The sequence below is a fragment of the Jaculus jaculus genome, chromosome 2 (genome assembly GCF_020740685.1).
Source record: "Jaculus jaculus isolate mJacJac1 chromosome 2, mJacJac1.mat.Y.cur, whole genome shotgun sequence".
Classification (NCBI taxonomy): Eukaryota; Metazoa; Chordata; class Mammalia; order Rodentia; family Dipodidae; genus Jaculus; species Jaculus jaculus.
The window spans coordinates 24758944-24775094 of record NC_059103.1 but is presented as its reverse complement, the minus strand read 5'-3'; the positions used below and the strand labels follow the sequence as shown (position 1 = coordinate 24775094).

General features: G+C 40.4%; 2 protein-coding genes and 1 non-coding gene across 3 annotated transcripts in view; 2 read left to right on the top strand and 1 right to left on the bottom strand.

The window, feature by feature from the left end:
• Positions 1–16151, top strand: part of Dlgap1 (DLG associated protein 1) — a 961152-nt gene that overhangs the window by 85267 nt on the left and 859734 nt on the right. The gene's annotated exons all lie outside the window — the stretch shown is intronic.
• On the top strand, positions 2455–2589 carry LOC123459150. The gene has a single exon (XR_006636058.1). It is a non-coding gene; the product is annotated as a small nucleolar RNA SNORA33 (small nucleolar RNA).
• LOC123458596 (60S ribosomal protein L12-like) lies at positions 9501–10049 on the bottom strand. Its single transcript, XM_045142956.1, has one exon. It carries the CDS (start codon positions 10002–10004, stop codon positions 9507–9509), a length of 498 nt encoding a protein of 165 aa, XP_044998891.1. The 5' UTR covers positions 10005–10049; the 3' UTR covers positions 9501–9506.

Below are 16151 nucleotides of genomic sequence, written 5' to 3'. Positions count from 1 at the left end.
ATTATATAATATGCATATATATGCTATATAGTATGAAACTACTATAAAATTATTATATATAAATATAATGTGATATATGTATAGTTGCACAAGTAAACAATACATTATATAATTAGTACTGAAAATAATTTTGTAATAACTAGAATACTTAATTATTATTAATACTATGCTATTGCATTAAAATTCACCATGAGCATTTGGTGGATATGAAACATAATGAATTGTGTGTTTATAAGTGGGCCTTGTCCATAAAAATATCATTATGTACATGTAGGTATTCAAGAATCTAAAAAAAAAAACCCTGAAATCAAAAAATTTCTAGTCCAAACCTCTGTAGATGAAGGATGCTCAAGCTATGCTTCAATTATGAGACATTTCCTATTTCATTGTGTATGCCTTGTGACCTAGTAACCCTAAGCTTATCATGAAATAAGCCATATAATTACATTTTTCTTAAACTATATGCACCCCAGCTCATCACAGTTTCTGGTTTTTAGGTGCAATGAAATTGCATAGCTCTCAAATATATCCTCAATGTTCAACGTGACTAGCTGGCACGCACAAGCACTGTAGTTTGATTTTTCAGGAAGATATTTTCTCAACCCAAGAATAGCAATCTGGTTTCAATATTTGATCTTTAAAGAAATGCATTACTTGGGGTTAGGAATTAAGCCCCTGTTACTCTGCCTTTTTTCATGGTAGGGATTGAAGTAGTATCAACCTGGATATGAATTAGACCATAACGGTGCAAGAGTGTTGTCAAATACTGCAGGGGAGGACCTGGTGAAAAGACAGAAAAGGGAGGTAACTGAAAAAGCTGTCTGTCCCTATTCACCATCTAGACCTCCAAACTCCAAATACCAGCATGTTTGCTCTCTTTTGAAGACTTCATGCATTGTAATTTTCTTGCATTTTTCTGCCTAACAGCAAAAGTACATGGTCTGCACTTTAACAGACAATGATTAATCACTCAATGAGTTATCATAGAAGTGATAAGATGGACAAAAACGGAGAACTAGACACAGTTGAGGCAGCAGAGCAAATAGCATTTGACGTTAGGTAGGATTTGAGTCTTTGTAGCTTAAAAGGGCTATCTGTTTAAATCAAAATGCATGTGATGTGTTCTGACCAGTAAGTACGTTGTGGATAAGAAAACAGAATGCTAGTCTTAGAACCAAGATATTTAAGGGTGGATTTCTCTGTACTGTGTTGCTGTCTATTAGAAGTGATGGTTTTGTTACATTTTGTCCTCTTCTGTTGGCCCTTCTCTAAGCCTGTTAATTTTCCACATATATTTGACTTTATTAGCAAAGGCTATTATAGATGTTCTTGATTCTCTGTGACTTGTCCATTCCTTTGCTAGACTATACGCTGCTTAAGGATGCTGACCATCTTATTGACCCTGTCTGCTGTTGTGACTAAAGCAATGAACTACTGTCCAGTGAATGAAGAAGACAACTGATCTTCCCTGTTGGCCTTAACACCGTGAACATTTCCTGGATCTCTCTCTTTCATTTCTGTTGAGTGTCTTTGTGTGTGCTGTCTTCTTATTGTGACATTGCCAAAGAGAGACAGGCTGTACTTGGAATTAAAATGCTATTGTAAAAATAGTGCTGACTCAGTTGGAGGGGGAAATAATTAGTGTTCAATTTATTTTATTTATTCATTTATTTGTGTCTGTGACAGGGTTTTGCTAGGCAGTCTGTGATGGGTTGGCTGTAAACTGTCCCCCATAGCCTCAAGTGTTTTGTGATAAAGCCTCCAGCTGAATCTCCAGCTGGTGGAGTCTTTGGAAGGAGGAACTTTGCTGGAAGAAGTGTGTCACTGGGGGAAGGCCTTAAAGTTTATTAGACCAGTTCTACTAGGTGTTAGGAACTAGATTCCAGATGCTGTGACAAGATGTGACTCCCCAGCTGTCAACTCTTCCAGCCTTTCCCTGCCATGATGAAACTTCTCAGAACTCTAAGCTTAAATAAACCTTTGCTGCTTCTGGGTAGGTATTTTGTCCCAGCAAAGAAAAGGTAACTACAACACAGCTCAAGCTGTCCTTGAACTTATCATGTTGTTCTGGCTGGCCTGAACTCAATCCTTCTGCTTCAGCCTCAGTAATGCTAGACTTAGAGGGGTGCACCATCATGACTGGCTGTTTCTTTGACTGTTTTATATGATTTTACAAAAGTTTCACAAGCATGTGTTACTTTGGGGAAAAATACATGCATATATACACATTCAACAGAATTAGGGAATAGAGAAACAGTAGGGATGATAAATAAAAGGATTTTAGTTAGGAGCAACTTGTCATTTCTAGTCTTTATTCACATCCCCCAAAAGAAGTCAGATGACAAGCTTACTTCACTTTCCTTTCTCAAGAGATGAGACTGTAATTAGCTGTTGGTACTATTGAATCCTGAAGCAAGATTAGGTAGAAAGATGTTGATCAACAGTATTTGGACAAAGCCAGCCAATTAATATGCTTATCTAAATGTGCTTCTGCAGAAATTTAGAAACAACTGGCAATAGTAATGCCATTTTTTGAGCCTTAAGGGTAACTGAAGTTAGTCATTACAGTTCCTCAAAATGGCTATAATATAATGTTTTACAGTAATGAATTTACAGTAATACATATTTTATTGTAACTTGTTCTAAGATTAATGAAACTTGAAAAAGTTAACAAATTGCATGAAAAAAAATGTTTGGACAGAAAGAAAACAATGAATGAGAACTGATTCTACTTTTAAAATAGTGCTTTGGAACTGTATAAGCTGGCAAGAACAAGTCCTGTAAGGCAAGTGAACAGGCTAGAGATCCAGGAATGGGTCCTGTAGGGCAAGTGAACAGGCTAGAGACCCAGGAATGGGTCCTGTAGGGCAAGTGAGCAGGCTGAAGACCAAGGAACAGGTCCTGTAAGGCAGGTGTGCAGGCTGGAAACCCAGAACAGGACAATAATGTAGCTGCAGATTGTGTGATATATGCTGGTAGCGTTCCCTCTTCCTTGGGAGGTCTTTTTCTTTTTCTATTGTCTTCAACTGACTGGATGGAGTCCATCCACATTATAAGAAACTTAGAAATGTTTTATTGTGGACAAAATTTTACTTGGCAAGATGGGATGAAAGTGACTTGAGATAAAATTAGGAAAATAATCATACATTTTGAAACTATTTTGAAAAAAATCTAAAAATAATAAAATGAATCCAACACAGATTTGACAATGACTGGTTCATGTTTTGAATATTTCTGAAAATTATGCTCTTCTTAAATTACACTATAAGAATCCTCTAAAGCATCTGTTCTGCTGCTTTAGGATAGCTAACTCTATTAGGTGGTAGATGTCATTAGTGTTTAAAATTCATTTACTCAGTGGTCTTGAAGCCAGTTCATTCTCAGTTAGGTCAACAGAGAAGTGGCAGTGTGCTAGATCACTGGGAAAGATGCAGTGTGCTAGATCACTGGGAAAGATGCAGTGTGCTAGGTCAGCAGGGAAGATACAATGGACTAGGTCAACAGAGAAGATGCAGTAGGCTGAATCAGCAGGGAAGATGCAGTGTGCTAAATAAGCACTTTTCAGGCTTTACCTTCAGGTAAAGGATAAGAAAGTATAAATCTGGGCTAGAGAGATGGCGTAGCATTAAGCGCTTGCCTGTGAAGCCTAAGGACCCCGGTTCGAGGCTCGATTCCCCAGGACCCACGTTAGCCAGATGCACAAGGGGGCACACGCGTCTGGAGTTGGTTTGCAGTGGCTGGAAGCCCTGGCGCGCCCATTCTCTCTCTCACTCTCTATCTGCCTCTTTCTCTCTCTGTCACTCTCAAATAAAAATAAATAAAAATCTTAAAAAAAAAAAGAAAGTATAAATCCCATCCATTTTCAAATAGCAGCATGCTAAATTTTTAAATAGATTTTACATTATGTTGAGGTGAAGTTCAAAAGATCTTTTCAATGAGATTACATTTGTATCTGTGAATAATAATAATTATTATTATTGGTTTTTCCAAGTAAGGTCTTGCTCTAGCCCAGACTAATCTGGAATTCACTATGTAGTCTGTGGGTGGTCTTGAACTAATGGTGATCCTCCTACCTTTGCATCCCAAGTGCTGGGATTAAAGGCATGTTCCACCATGCACAGCTGTGAATAATTATTTTGATTTGTAAATTTATGAAGTAAAAAACTGAGACACACTATTGTCTTTTTTTCAGTTTTTAGCTTTTCTTTATTATTTATTTATTCATTTTTGGTTTTTCGAGGTAGGGTCTCACTCTGGCCCATACTAACCTGGGATTCAGTATGTAGTCTCGGTGTGGCCTCAAATTCATGGCAATCTTCCTACCTCTGTCTCCCAAGTGCTGGGGTTAAAGGCATGCACGACCATGCCTAGCTTTATTTTATGTTATTTATTTTATATTTTTGTATTTCAAGGTAGAGTTTTGCTCTAGTCCAGGCTGACCTGTAATTCACTACGTAGTCTCAGGGTGGCCTCAAACTCATGGTGATCCTACTATCTTTGCCTCTCAAGTGCTGAGACTAGAGGCATGCACCATCATGCTGAGCTATTTCATTTTTATTTGTGTGCATGTGTGTGTCAGGATATCATGTTTCTGCATATAAATGTCCGGCCAGCTTGATGTAGGTGGTTGAGGAATTAAACCTTGGTGAACAGGTTCTGCAATGAAGTGCTTTTAACCATCTTCCAGCCCCTTATTCATTCTTTTTATTTGTTTGTTTGTTTGTTTTGTTTTGTTTTTCAAGGTAGGATCTCACTCTAGCCCAGGCTGACCTAGAATTCACTATGTAGTTTCAGGGTGGCTTCGAACCCATGACAATCCTCCTACTCTGCCTCCTGAGTACTGGGATTAAAGGTGTGAGGCACCATGCCCAGTTTATTTGGTTCTTAAATTGGCCTGTTTGCATGTCTATGCATGTGTGAGTATAGGTGCACATGTTCCATGGCACATGTGTGGAAGTCAGAAGACAACCTTGAGGTATCTTTGTTCTCCCCCCTTCTTTGAGAAGGGGTCCCTTGCCTCTGCAAACAAAGCCAGTCTAGCCAACCTGTGAGCTCTGCATTCTTCCGGCTTCCCTTTCCATTATCAGAGGTGCATTAGGATCCCCCATGCATGTACCACTTTGTGTCTGGCTTTACACAGGTGCCAGGAAATAGAACACAGGTCTAGCACTTCTAGCTCCATTTGTTAGCTGTCTCCTGGGTGGGCTAGTCAGCTTTCCATTGCTGTAACAAATGCCCAAGATAAGCCAATTTAGTAAAAGGAGAAGTCTGTTTTTGCTCCTAGTCTCCATCCACGCCCCCCCACCAACCTCAGCTCCTTTGGGCCTGTGGTGACATGGTACATCATGGCAAGAGCATGTGAGAGAGGAGGTCATCTGCTTCATGGAGGCTTTTAGTCAGCCAGGTGGAGATGAGAAGCGACTGTTTCTTCATCAGCCAACTGAGAAAGGCGTAGGAATGTCTGGCATGCAGCAACAGTTGAAGGTTGGGAGCAATAAGAGAGAAAAGACGAAGGATGTCCAGGTCCTCCAAAATTCAGACGTAGGAACCAATGAGGCAAGGCAGGAAGGCTCAGACGCTCAAAGCCAAGAATGTCCCAAGATCAAAGAGCACAGCTGGAGAAACACTTTTAGCGTTTAAGATGCATGCCTGCAAAGCCTAAGGACCCCAGTTCGATTCACCAGGTCCCACATAAACCAGATGCACATGGTGGCACATGCATCTGGAGTTTGTTTGCAGTGGCTAGAGGCCTTGGTGTGCACATTCTCTCTGTCTCCCTCTCTCTGTCTCAAATAAATAAATAAATAAACAAATAAATAAAATAATGTGTTTTTAAATAAAGCCTCTGGAATAGTTATCTCAAATCTATGTGTTCTTTATCCATAATGAGAATTTCTAAAATGTTGAAGGAAAGCCAACAAATTATTTAAAAATTATTTGTAGAAATATCTTCTGTATTATTGCTTCATATTTTCTTACTTTTTAAAAAGCCATTTCCTACTAAGAATTCTTTTAGATGATTTTGTCTTATTATTTCTGGTGACACATTAGTATCAAGATGTACTGCACTTGTTCTGTACTCTGGACTTCAGAATATTGTAAAAATATTGATAATATTTGTTATGTCTTATCTTCTGCCTGAAAGAAATATCATGCATGTGAAAGTTTTCATTGAAAGAATTCTGAATTCTTTCCAAAATCCTAAATTTTCTGCAAAAGTACTATTCCAAGCCTTGCCTTAACAGTGCTGCACAATTTTTCATTTTTGATGTAACATACATGTATTTATAACAAAAAGTTTTTAAAAAGCATACTAAGGATTTAAGGTGTAGATAGACTTTTAATAGATCCAGGAATATAAATAAATTTCATATTGGAATTTTGATCAGTTGAATCTATAAGGCTTGGGAGTGACCAAGACCATGAAAACCACTCTGAGTCAAAGATGAAAGCTTTTATTTGGGAAAAACATGAGCTTCCAGGACTGACTCTCTCAGGAGCACAGGACAGCCAGGCACCTGAGATTCCAGATAGTGGGCTTTATAGGGTTTCTTCAGTTGGGGGAAGGTGAGAAAGGGAAAAGAACTCCTTTGTTCTTTATATTTGCCATTTCAAATAGCTAGTGTTTGAGACCAGAACAGTGAGCAGGTGACTTAGGAGATAAGGGGGCAGGAAACCTAGACCTGAGGCATTTTTAGGCAAGGAATGGATAATGGCTGGGCAGTTTCTTCAGGAATGTGGATTACCTACTTCCTTATATCTCTGTTGCCACATGGTGATTCCATTTTGGGAGCTTGTCCCAACCTAATATTCCAGCCTTTTGTTAATGAGATGAGACAAAGGTTAATTTCTTCCTACTGACTGTAGGGGCAATGAGCTCTTATGGAAGAGGCAGGATAAGGTGGTCAATGGGTCTCCTTTCAGGAGAAGAGGCAGTTCCATAGTTCTATAGTGGCTAGAGGTGGCAGAGTAGTGAGATCGATAGTAGGCACCCTCCGTTGGCTTCAGAGTATCATGCTGTCACAACTTGGTCCTGAATGAAACAGAGACTTCACTCTTACCATCCCTGTATTTACCTGGCTTCAGAGCAGTTGCTGGCTGACCTCTGTTACAGCGAAAGTCAGGGAGATGGGCTCTGTGCACCCCATGAGAGGAAAGAAGGAAGAATTAAGGAGCTTGTTACTCTGGTCAATGGATATGACATCAAAACACCAGGCCCAAGGGAAGAATGAGCACTCAAAGGCTAGGTGATAGAGGGCTTGGGGCAAGAGAGAGGAGGCAGAGGGGCAAATTTAAGAGGAGCATTTGGGGATCAGGATAAGAGTAGGAACACAAAAGAGTTTAAGTTTGAGAGTGTTCCTTGGGGTGGCAGTGTAATTATCCCTGGATGAGATAGGGTAAGGGCAAGGAAGGAGGGGGATCTGAGGAAGAGCTCTGATTCTGGCTAAGGCAAGTGGGAGGAGCTGGGGTCAGGGTAGGTGAAGTTAATCAGGGACAGGCTGAGTTAGAAGACATGAGTTAATGTTAGAGTTTAGTATTGTAAGTTAGCATCAGACAGGGGGTCCGATTAGTGTGACTCATCGTTTATGTTGTAGTTAATATTTTTCTTACTGGGTGATTAAGACCACGTAGACTGCCATTATTAATTGTGTGTTTTGGAGGTCAGTGATGCTACTGTAGGAGAGACTTTTAGGGAACTAGGAGTTCTTTGTCTCTCAGCATTGTCATCTGCTAGGGTAAGTCAAGGCTGTGCTGACCAAGTACCCTTCCTCTTTTGGGAATGCTGGAGGACTGATTTTTCTCTGATGTGACTCCCCTGTTGAAGATACACTGACTTGGAATTCATCTCTGAGTCTCCCTATCCTCTCTGATCAAGAAGACAGGGCCTTACCAGAAGCTAGAAGTTAGTACTGTCCCATCATCTCCTCTGGCCTTCTGACTCAGGAGCAGGAACCAAAATATTGCTTATCCTTTGTTTTAAATTAATTTTTTTATTAACAACTTTCATGATTATAAAAAATTTCCCATGGTAATACCCTCACTTCCCCCACTTTCCCCTTTGAAACTCCATTCACCATCATATTCCCTCCCCACCTCAATCAGTCTCTCTTTTATTTTGATGTCATGACCTTATCTTCCTATTATGATGGTCTTCTGTAGGGAGTATCAGGCACTGTGAGGTCATGGATATCCAAACTATTTTGTGTCTGGGGGGAGTCCTACCCCTCCTTTAGCTCTGCATTCTTTCTGCCACTTCTTCCACAATAGACCCTGAGCCTTGGAAGGTGTGATAGAGATATTGCAGTACTGAGCACTCTGGTTACTTCCTTCCAGCACCATGGTGCCTTCTGAGTCATCCCAAGGTCACTGCCATCTGAAAAGAGAAGATTCTCTACCAAAAGTGAGAATAGCATTAATATAAGGATATGAACATTAAGTGCTTACTGGGAAGTTTGATAAGCATAGTATATAACTTAGCCAGTAGCAGAACACGGTATACCCATAGGGCTCATAACTACCCCTGTTGTAAGTTTTCAGTATCAGAGATGTATTCCCTCCCATGGAGTGAGCCTCCAGTCCAATTAGAGGGCAGTTGGTTTCCACAATGACAGACATGCCACTGTTGCACCTGTTGGCTCATTTGGCCAAATCTAAAGCTTGCAGTGTCCACTGTTGAGTATCTTCACTAGTGTTTTCTCTTTCTCCCATTGAACTGCATACAGAATGGCTACTTCCAGATTTCTGTCAGCTGGTCTACATGGAGGATGTTTTCATTTCCAGCAGGATTTCTCAGTGGCCTTGCAGCCCAAATATGTGGAGTCTTAGGGATGGGGGGGTACTTAATAGGATCCCATTGCATATATGTAAGTAAAAGAATGGATTAATTGGGGTGAAAAGGCCCAAGTGAGATCAGGGGAAGAGATTGAGTAAAGGAAAGAGGGGGGAAGGGCTAATCAAAATCTAAGAGGATATAAATAAATCATGTGCAAATCTTTTTTGGACAATGGAACACACAGGAGCCATAGATTGTTGCTAGAAAATTTTCAGTTCTAGGAATGGGATAACTTCCAGTGAATTGTTGGCCAGGGAGGTCCCTGATGCCCCCAAAACATTATAGGCCATTGCTGAGGACCTTGGTTTCCCACCAGGAATAGGTGGTAAGACCTTATTGCTTATCCTTTTGTTGTTGTTGTTGTTTATTTTTATTTTTTTATTTATGCATTTATTTATTTATTTGAGAGTGACAGACACAGAGAGAAAGACAGATAGAGGGAGAGAGAGAGAATGGGCGCGCCAGGGCTTCCAGCCTCTGCAAACGAACTCCAGATGCGTGCGCCCCCTTGTGCATCTGGCTAACGTGGGACCTGGGGAACTGAGCCTGGAACCTGGGTCCTTAGGCTTCACAGGCAAGTGCTTAACCGCTAAGCCATCTCTCCAGCCCTTATTTTATTTTCTTTGGTTTTTTCTCTTGATCTTTTATTGAACTATATTCTTTCTTATGCTTCTTAGCTAGCTGGGCATTCCACTGCCCCACTGTTGATGTCGTCTATGATATCATGTGGGTGGCGGCCATCCACATTGCATCCCACAGATTGTGCAGTGCCCAGGATCTCTTTGATGGTTCCAGAAAGATCTCTGGCCAAAGACCGGTGGCGCATCTGTCGGGCAATGTTGACAATCTCATCAAAAGAAATAATGCCACTGTGTTTAATGTTTTTCTGCTTCTTTCTGTCTCTTGGTGGCTCCTTGAGGGCTTTGATGATCAGGGCAGAAGCAGAAGGCATCACTTCAATCTGAGCCTGTCTGTTCTGAATGGTCAGCTTCACTGTAATCCTCAGACCCTTCCAATCACCGATTGCCTTGGCGATGTCATCACCAACTTTTTTTGGAGACAGACCCAGGGGACCGATCTTGGGGGCCAGAGCAGATGTGGCGCCGACCTCGCCTACGGTGCAACTGAGGTACACCACTTTGATCTCGTTGGGGTCGAACTTAGGCGGCATGGTGGAGGCGGCTGGTGTCGAATGAACCCGGATTCGGGACGACAGAAGAAAGTTGCACCTTAGCCTCCTCCGAGCCGAAAGACGAAAAGCCTTATTTTATTTTTATTTGACATCGACAGACAGAGAGAAAGAGGAAGAGGCAGAGAGAGAGAATGGGTGCCCCAGGGCCTCCAGCCACTGCAAACGAACTCCAGATGCATGCACCCCCTTGTGCATCTGGCTATCGTGGGTCCTGGAGAATCGAGCCTTGAACCAGGGTCTTTAGGCTTCACAGGCAAGCGCTTAACTGCTAAGCCATCTCTCCAGCCCTTGCTTATTCTTTTAACTCCAATGTTTCCAATTGATTTTGGCTCTACATATGGTTAATAATCATTAAGAAATACTGTACATATCTGATTTGCAAAACAGATTAGTTAAAAGTGTGTAGAACATATCTGGCTAGCAAAGTAGATCTGGTTAGAGAATGAAACAATAATTTAAAATCATTCTAATTAATATTTAAGTTTAGTTGTCAGGCGTCAGTGTAAGCTATATCTGAGATATAGAAAGCATACACATTCTATCTTTCAAGTATCTGTCAGTTGCAGGTATAGACAGAACATTTTAATAGCCCTGAAAACAATATTTTATCAATTATTTTGTAAATATTTAAGGCAATTATTTAATCTAGAAATTGTATGCCAGGAAAAGATGAGACAGTATAAAAACTTAGCTTCTGTATTTGAAAATAACTTTGGCTACTCTGTATACCAATGCAAGTACCAATTACCCCCCAAACTGGAAGTAGAGCAGAAATTTAAGATGAGTTTTCTAGGCAGGAAACATGTCTTACATATCAATATCTCTATAAGCAATGAACTTAAGATACCAGAAATGAAACTATCAATTAAACATAGCTCAAAAATAAAATAAAACTTGGTTGTTGTTAAGCAAGCCCAATTTTAACATACATTAGAGACAACATGACAGACCAAAATAATTTCTTAAATACACATCTTTTGCCATTGAACAATTTTAAGGTTTAACCAAAGAAATATTTATGGCTGTTACATGAAACCTTGACAAACTATATTAACATTGTTTGTATACAGTGGATTTTCCTAAGACATGGGGAGCTTTTTTAGCTTTCCTAAGGACAAAATCACAATAAGTCACTTTTATAAGGCAGACTATAATCTCAGTAATAATCATCCAGCAAAATCATCATGAACAAGACAAGAACCATTTTAAAATTATAGAGTTCTAGCCAGCCATGGTGATGCATGCTTATTGATAGCCAAACATCATGGACTTTGTATAAACCAAGTTACAGTATTCTGGTATCTGGAAATTTCTGATATTAATATGAAGTAGAGTTTACATATTTATGGCACATGATGCAATAGAGAGTAAACTATGAACAAAAGATCTGCTGAGGGAATTTAAAATGAACAAGAAATCTATATTATGTAGGAACATTTTTGGCTTAAGTACGAAGACCTGAAATTTTTTTTTATAAATTTTACAGTTCATCAAAAGTGGGATACCTCTATATATAAATTATTTTGTTTATTTTTATTTATTTGAGAGTGACAGACAGAGAAAGAGGCAGGGAGAGAGAGAAAGAATAAGTGCACCAGGGCTTCCAACCACTGCAAAGGAACTCCAGATGCATGTGCCCCCTTGTGCATCTGTCTAACATGGGTCCTGGGGAATCAAGCCTCAAACCAGGGTCCTTAGGCTTCACAGGAAAGCACTTAACCGCTAAGCCCTATATATAATTTTTTTTTTTTTTTTTTTTTGGTTTTTCGAGATAGGGTCTCACACTAGTCCAGGCTGACCTGGAATTCACTCTGTCATCTCAGGGTGGCCTTAAACTCACAGCGATTCTTCTACCTCTGCCTCCCGAGTGCTGGGATTAAAGGCATGTGCCACCACACCAGGCTTATAAATTTTTTGACAAGATTTAGCACTTTTAAAATCTAAATAAGATGTCCACCTAATCTATAAATCAGTTTCTGAAATTAATTCAGCTGTATCTAACATACCCAAAGAATAAGGGAAGTGGATAAAACTTCCATGATCTATTGAAAAAAGGAGACAAGTGTCATGGAAAAGAGAGGGAATGGGCATGCCAGGGCCGCTTGCCACTGCAAACAGTTTCCAAATGTGTGCTCCACTATGTGTATCAGGCTCTGCAAATAAGCACCATTAACTGCTGAGCTAAAAGAAATATTTTTAGTCTTTCCCAAATCAATTTTATAGAACTATATGGATTTCCAAACATACACAAAATTTTATGGCACATTAAGTAACTATCTGAACCTTAACCAACTCTGTAATTTTGCCTGTGACATTTTGATTAACTTGTTCAGTAATGATGTGTGTTAAAATTAAAGTATTAAAACTGATTGTTGGAGGAATTGCATCTTAAATTACAACACAACTTTGTTTAGAATTTCCTTTTACTGTCTACCATGAAGTACATAGTTTTCAAGTGTGTGACAGATAAATACTGTTTAATGTTTCAAGTGTGGTCTACTTACCTTATAAAATAGGGGAGAAAAGAGTAAATAGTTTCTCTGTGAGTTTTGTTGTTGTGGTGGTGGTTGTTGCTGTTTGGTTTTGTTTTGTTTTGTTTTTGAAGTAGGGTCTCACTCTAGCCCAAGCTGACCTGGAATTCACTATGTAGACTCAGGGTGGCCTTGAACTTATGGTAATTCTCTATCTCTGCCTCCTAAGTGCTGGGATTAAAGGCATGTACCACCATGCCCAGCCTGAGGCAGGGTTTTAGATATAATAACCTTAGGAGATAATTAACTATTAATGAGTCAATTTTAACCTTAAGATTTAGTTAAAAGGTTGACAGAGGAACCTAATTAACTTTGTTGCGTATTCTAAATTCAGTCTTTCATGACCATTATTATGACTAGATTAATATCACTGAATTAAAGGTAAGTTTACAACCTGAATGCCATGGCAACCTGCCACCAGCCAGGGTCATACTTTGTTAGTCTTGTGTAAGCCCTAGGCTGATAGTCATTTTATATCTCAAGAATTCTGTCATGTGATCAAGAACTTTGTCTTTAGCCTTTCATTTAGGCTTCACATACCTTCATCTACATACTTTACTCATACATTCATCTACATATTTTTACTCTATAATCTTTGTAACCACTCTGTAACAATCTTTCTCAACAAACATTTAACATTCAACATTTAAAGTTTCTTTTCCAGTTTATCTCCTTTAGTCAGTTCATCTCATAGCTACCAAAAAAAAAAACTTTTTATTGCCCTTACCATATGATTTTTAATATGACCATTTAAGATTTGTTTTTCCTCAAAGGCCTTTTGAAATAACTTTTTTGAAAGAGTATACCAGATTTGACTTATACTATTTACCTAGAATAAACATACAGATTTTTATCATTTATTGAATTTGGAACTTTGTTTCTTATAACTTTCCTGAAACACATTTTAAAAAAATATGAAAGCAGGACTGGAGAGTTGGCTTAGTGGTTCAGGCACTTGCCTGAAAAGCCAAAGGACTTTGGTTCGATTCCCCAGAACCCATGTAAGCCAGATTCACAATGGGGAGCATGCAACTGGGGTTCATTTGCAGTGCCTGGAACCTTAGCGTGTGCTCTTTCTCTAGCTCGCTCTCTCTTGCTCTCTCTCTCTCTCTCTTTCTCTCGCTCTCTTCCTCTTTCTCGCAAATAAATAAATAAAATAAAACTTTTAAAAAGCTTAAATTTGAAGCCAGGCGTGGTGGCACACACCTTTAATCCCAGCACTCAGGAGGCAGAGGTAGGAGGATCACCTTGAGTTCGAGGACACCCTGAGACTACATAGTTAATTCCAGGTCAGCCTGGACCAGAATGAGACTCTACCTTGAAAAAAAAAAAAGTTAAAATGTGAAAGCAGATTTGAACATTATTAGAAATTTTCTGGGCTGGAGAGATGGCTTAGCAGTTAAGCACTCACCTGTGAAGCCTAAGGACCCCGGTTCGAGGCTTGGTTCCCCAGGACTCACATTAGCCAGATGCACAAAGGGGCTCATATGTATGGAGTTCGTTTGCAGTGGCTGGAAGCCCTGGTGCACCCATTCTCTCTCTCTCTCTCTCTCTCTCTCTCTCTCTCTCTCTCTCTCTCACTCTTTTCTCTTTCTGTCACTCTCAAATAAATAAAAATAAACAAATTTTTTTTTGAAAAAAGAAATTTTCTTACAAAGTCAGTACCAAGTACTTCTAAATTTAAACACATAAATCTTGAGGCTGTTGTCTGGTAGTAGTTTCACAGAGGCACAGGAAGATAAAGTAAACCTAAAAACAGTTACAACTATCTTATAAGAAGTCCTCATCTATTCACAGCAACTTGGCATTCACCCATCATCATGCCAGGGCCAGGATCCTGAGATTCCCTGTGCTTGCAGCCCTTGGCTCTGCAAGACAGGGAAGCTAAGAAAGAGCATTTATTTTTTAATTCCTAAATTCTAGGGAGAGTTTTGGACTTCCCTCAGAGTTACAAGGCAGCTTTCTGATTCTGCCATTTTACAACTCTTTCAAAGTAAAAGAATCTTGCTTTTTTTTCGCCTGTGATCTTAATTAATTTTAGCATTCCTCCTGGGGGACACTCAACAATAAAAATTGGCTATTCCATCTATTACAGTGGGCTTGATAGAGAATATCCCCCACAATGAAATGGCACTGCTCAGAACAGAAGTCATTCTGCAGCAGCCTTAGGGTTGTGAGCCCCGTACATGCCCATATGCACACATTCACTTTAAGTGCACTTTTTTTTTTTGAGAGCGACAGACACAGAGAGAAAGACAGATAGAGGGAGAGAGAATGGGCACACCAGGGCCTCCAGCCTCTGCAAATGAACTCCAGACGCGTGCGCCCCCTTGTGCATCTGGCTAACGTGGGACCTGGGGAACCGAGCCTCGAACTGGGGTCCTTAGGCTTCACAGGCAAGCGCTTAACCGCTAAGCCATCTCTCCAGCCCTAAGTGCACTTTTTATATAGACTCTAGACAACCATTTCCCCTTCACACATTCATTCACTCCTTTATTCAGTAGTTATGCATTGCCGTTTTAAATCTCTATTCTATTTACAACTCCAGAGACTAAAATCAAACCTTGTTACCACGCAGGGGGTCAGGAGAGGCTGGGGGCACTGGAGGAGCCCGAGGAGCTGTTGGGGCGAGGTGGCTGGAAGGGCCTGATAAGAACAGCAGGCATGCCGAGTGAAAAATACAGTATTTTGGACCATTTGTCTTACACTGGTAGAAGTTTTTTAAATTAGTGAGAATTTGGAAATCAAAAGCACCATTTTTAGGCCATTTAGACCCAGCTTATATTTTGGCCAGGCCGAGTTGCAGAGAAAGATAAGATGTCCACAAGTTCTTGAGGCCTTAAATTCTAAAGAGACAGGGAAAGAGCAAAAGCAAGGGTGAGCGAAAGGAACCAGGGCTTAAGCTGGGTTTACACAGAACACCAATATGACCCTCTGGCCCATTGGTGTGAACAGGACCTGCACCTCCCATGTGGGAAGAGGCTGTACAGGTCACAACTGTCAGCTTTTTTTTTTTTTTTTTGGTTTTTCAAGGTAGGGTTTCACTGTAGTCCAGGCTGACCTGGAATTCACTATGTAGTCTCAGGGTGACCCCGAATTCATAGCAATTCTCCTACCTCTGCCTCCCAGGTGCTGGGATTAAAGGTGTGCACCACCACACCTAGCTAATTGTCAGCTTTTTAGCCTGTTAGTGAGCGACTGTGCTCCATCCAGATAGTGAAAGCAGCTGAAAGATGCGCCCTCAGGAGGGAGAGGGAGAGGAGGGAGGAGGAGAGTGTCTTGAGATGGTGCAATCAACCCAAAAGGTTCCCCTTATGGTATGATAGACCAGAGAGCGAGAGACCCGAGGTGTCAAGAGTGTATATTTTTTGAGACCTGGGGTTGGGGTCAAAAGCAGCTGAGAGATGTAACTGGAACAGCTTTCATGAGGAGGGATCAAACCCCAGAGCAGGCCTCTGAGAGGGACCCTTACTGAGAAGGAAGGAGGAGATGAAGAAGGGAAAAATAGCGAGGCTGAATTGTGGTGGGTGTGAAAGCCACTATCAGGCAGAGATGGTCCAAAGCCATCAGAGGGTCAATGGCAGCTCAGTGGAAA

Coding starts and splice junctions, on each gene's coding strand:
- LOC123458596 (XM_045142956.1), bottom strand. CDS start 10,004: ATGCCGCCTAAGTTCGACCCCAACGAGATCAAAGTGGTGTACCTCAGT.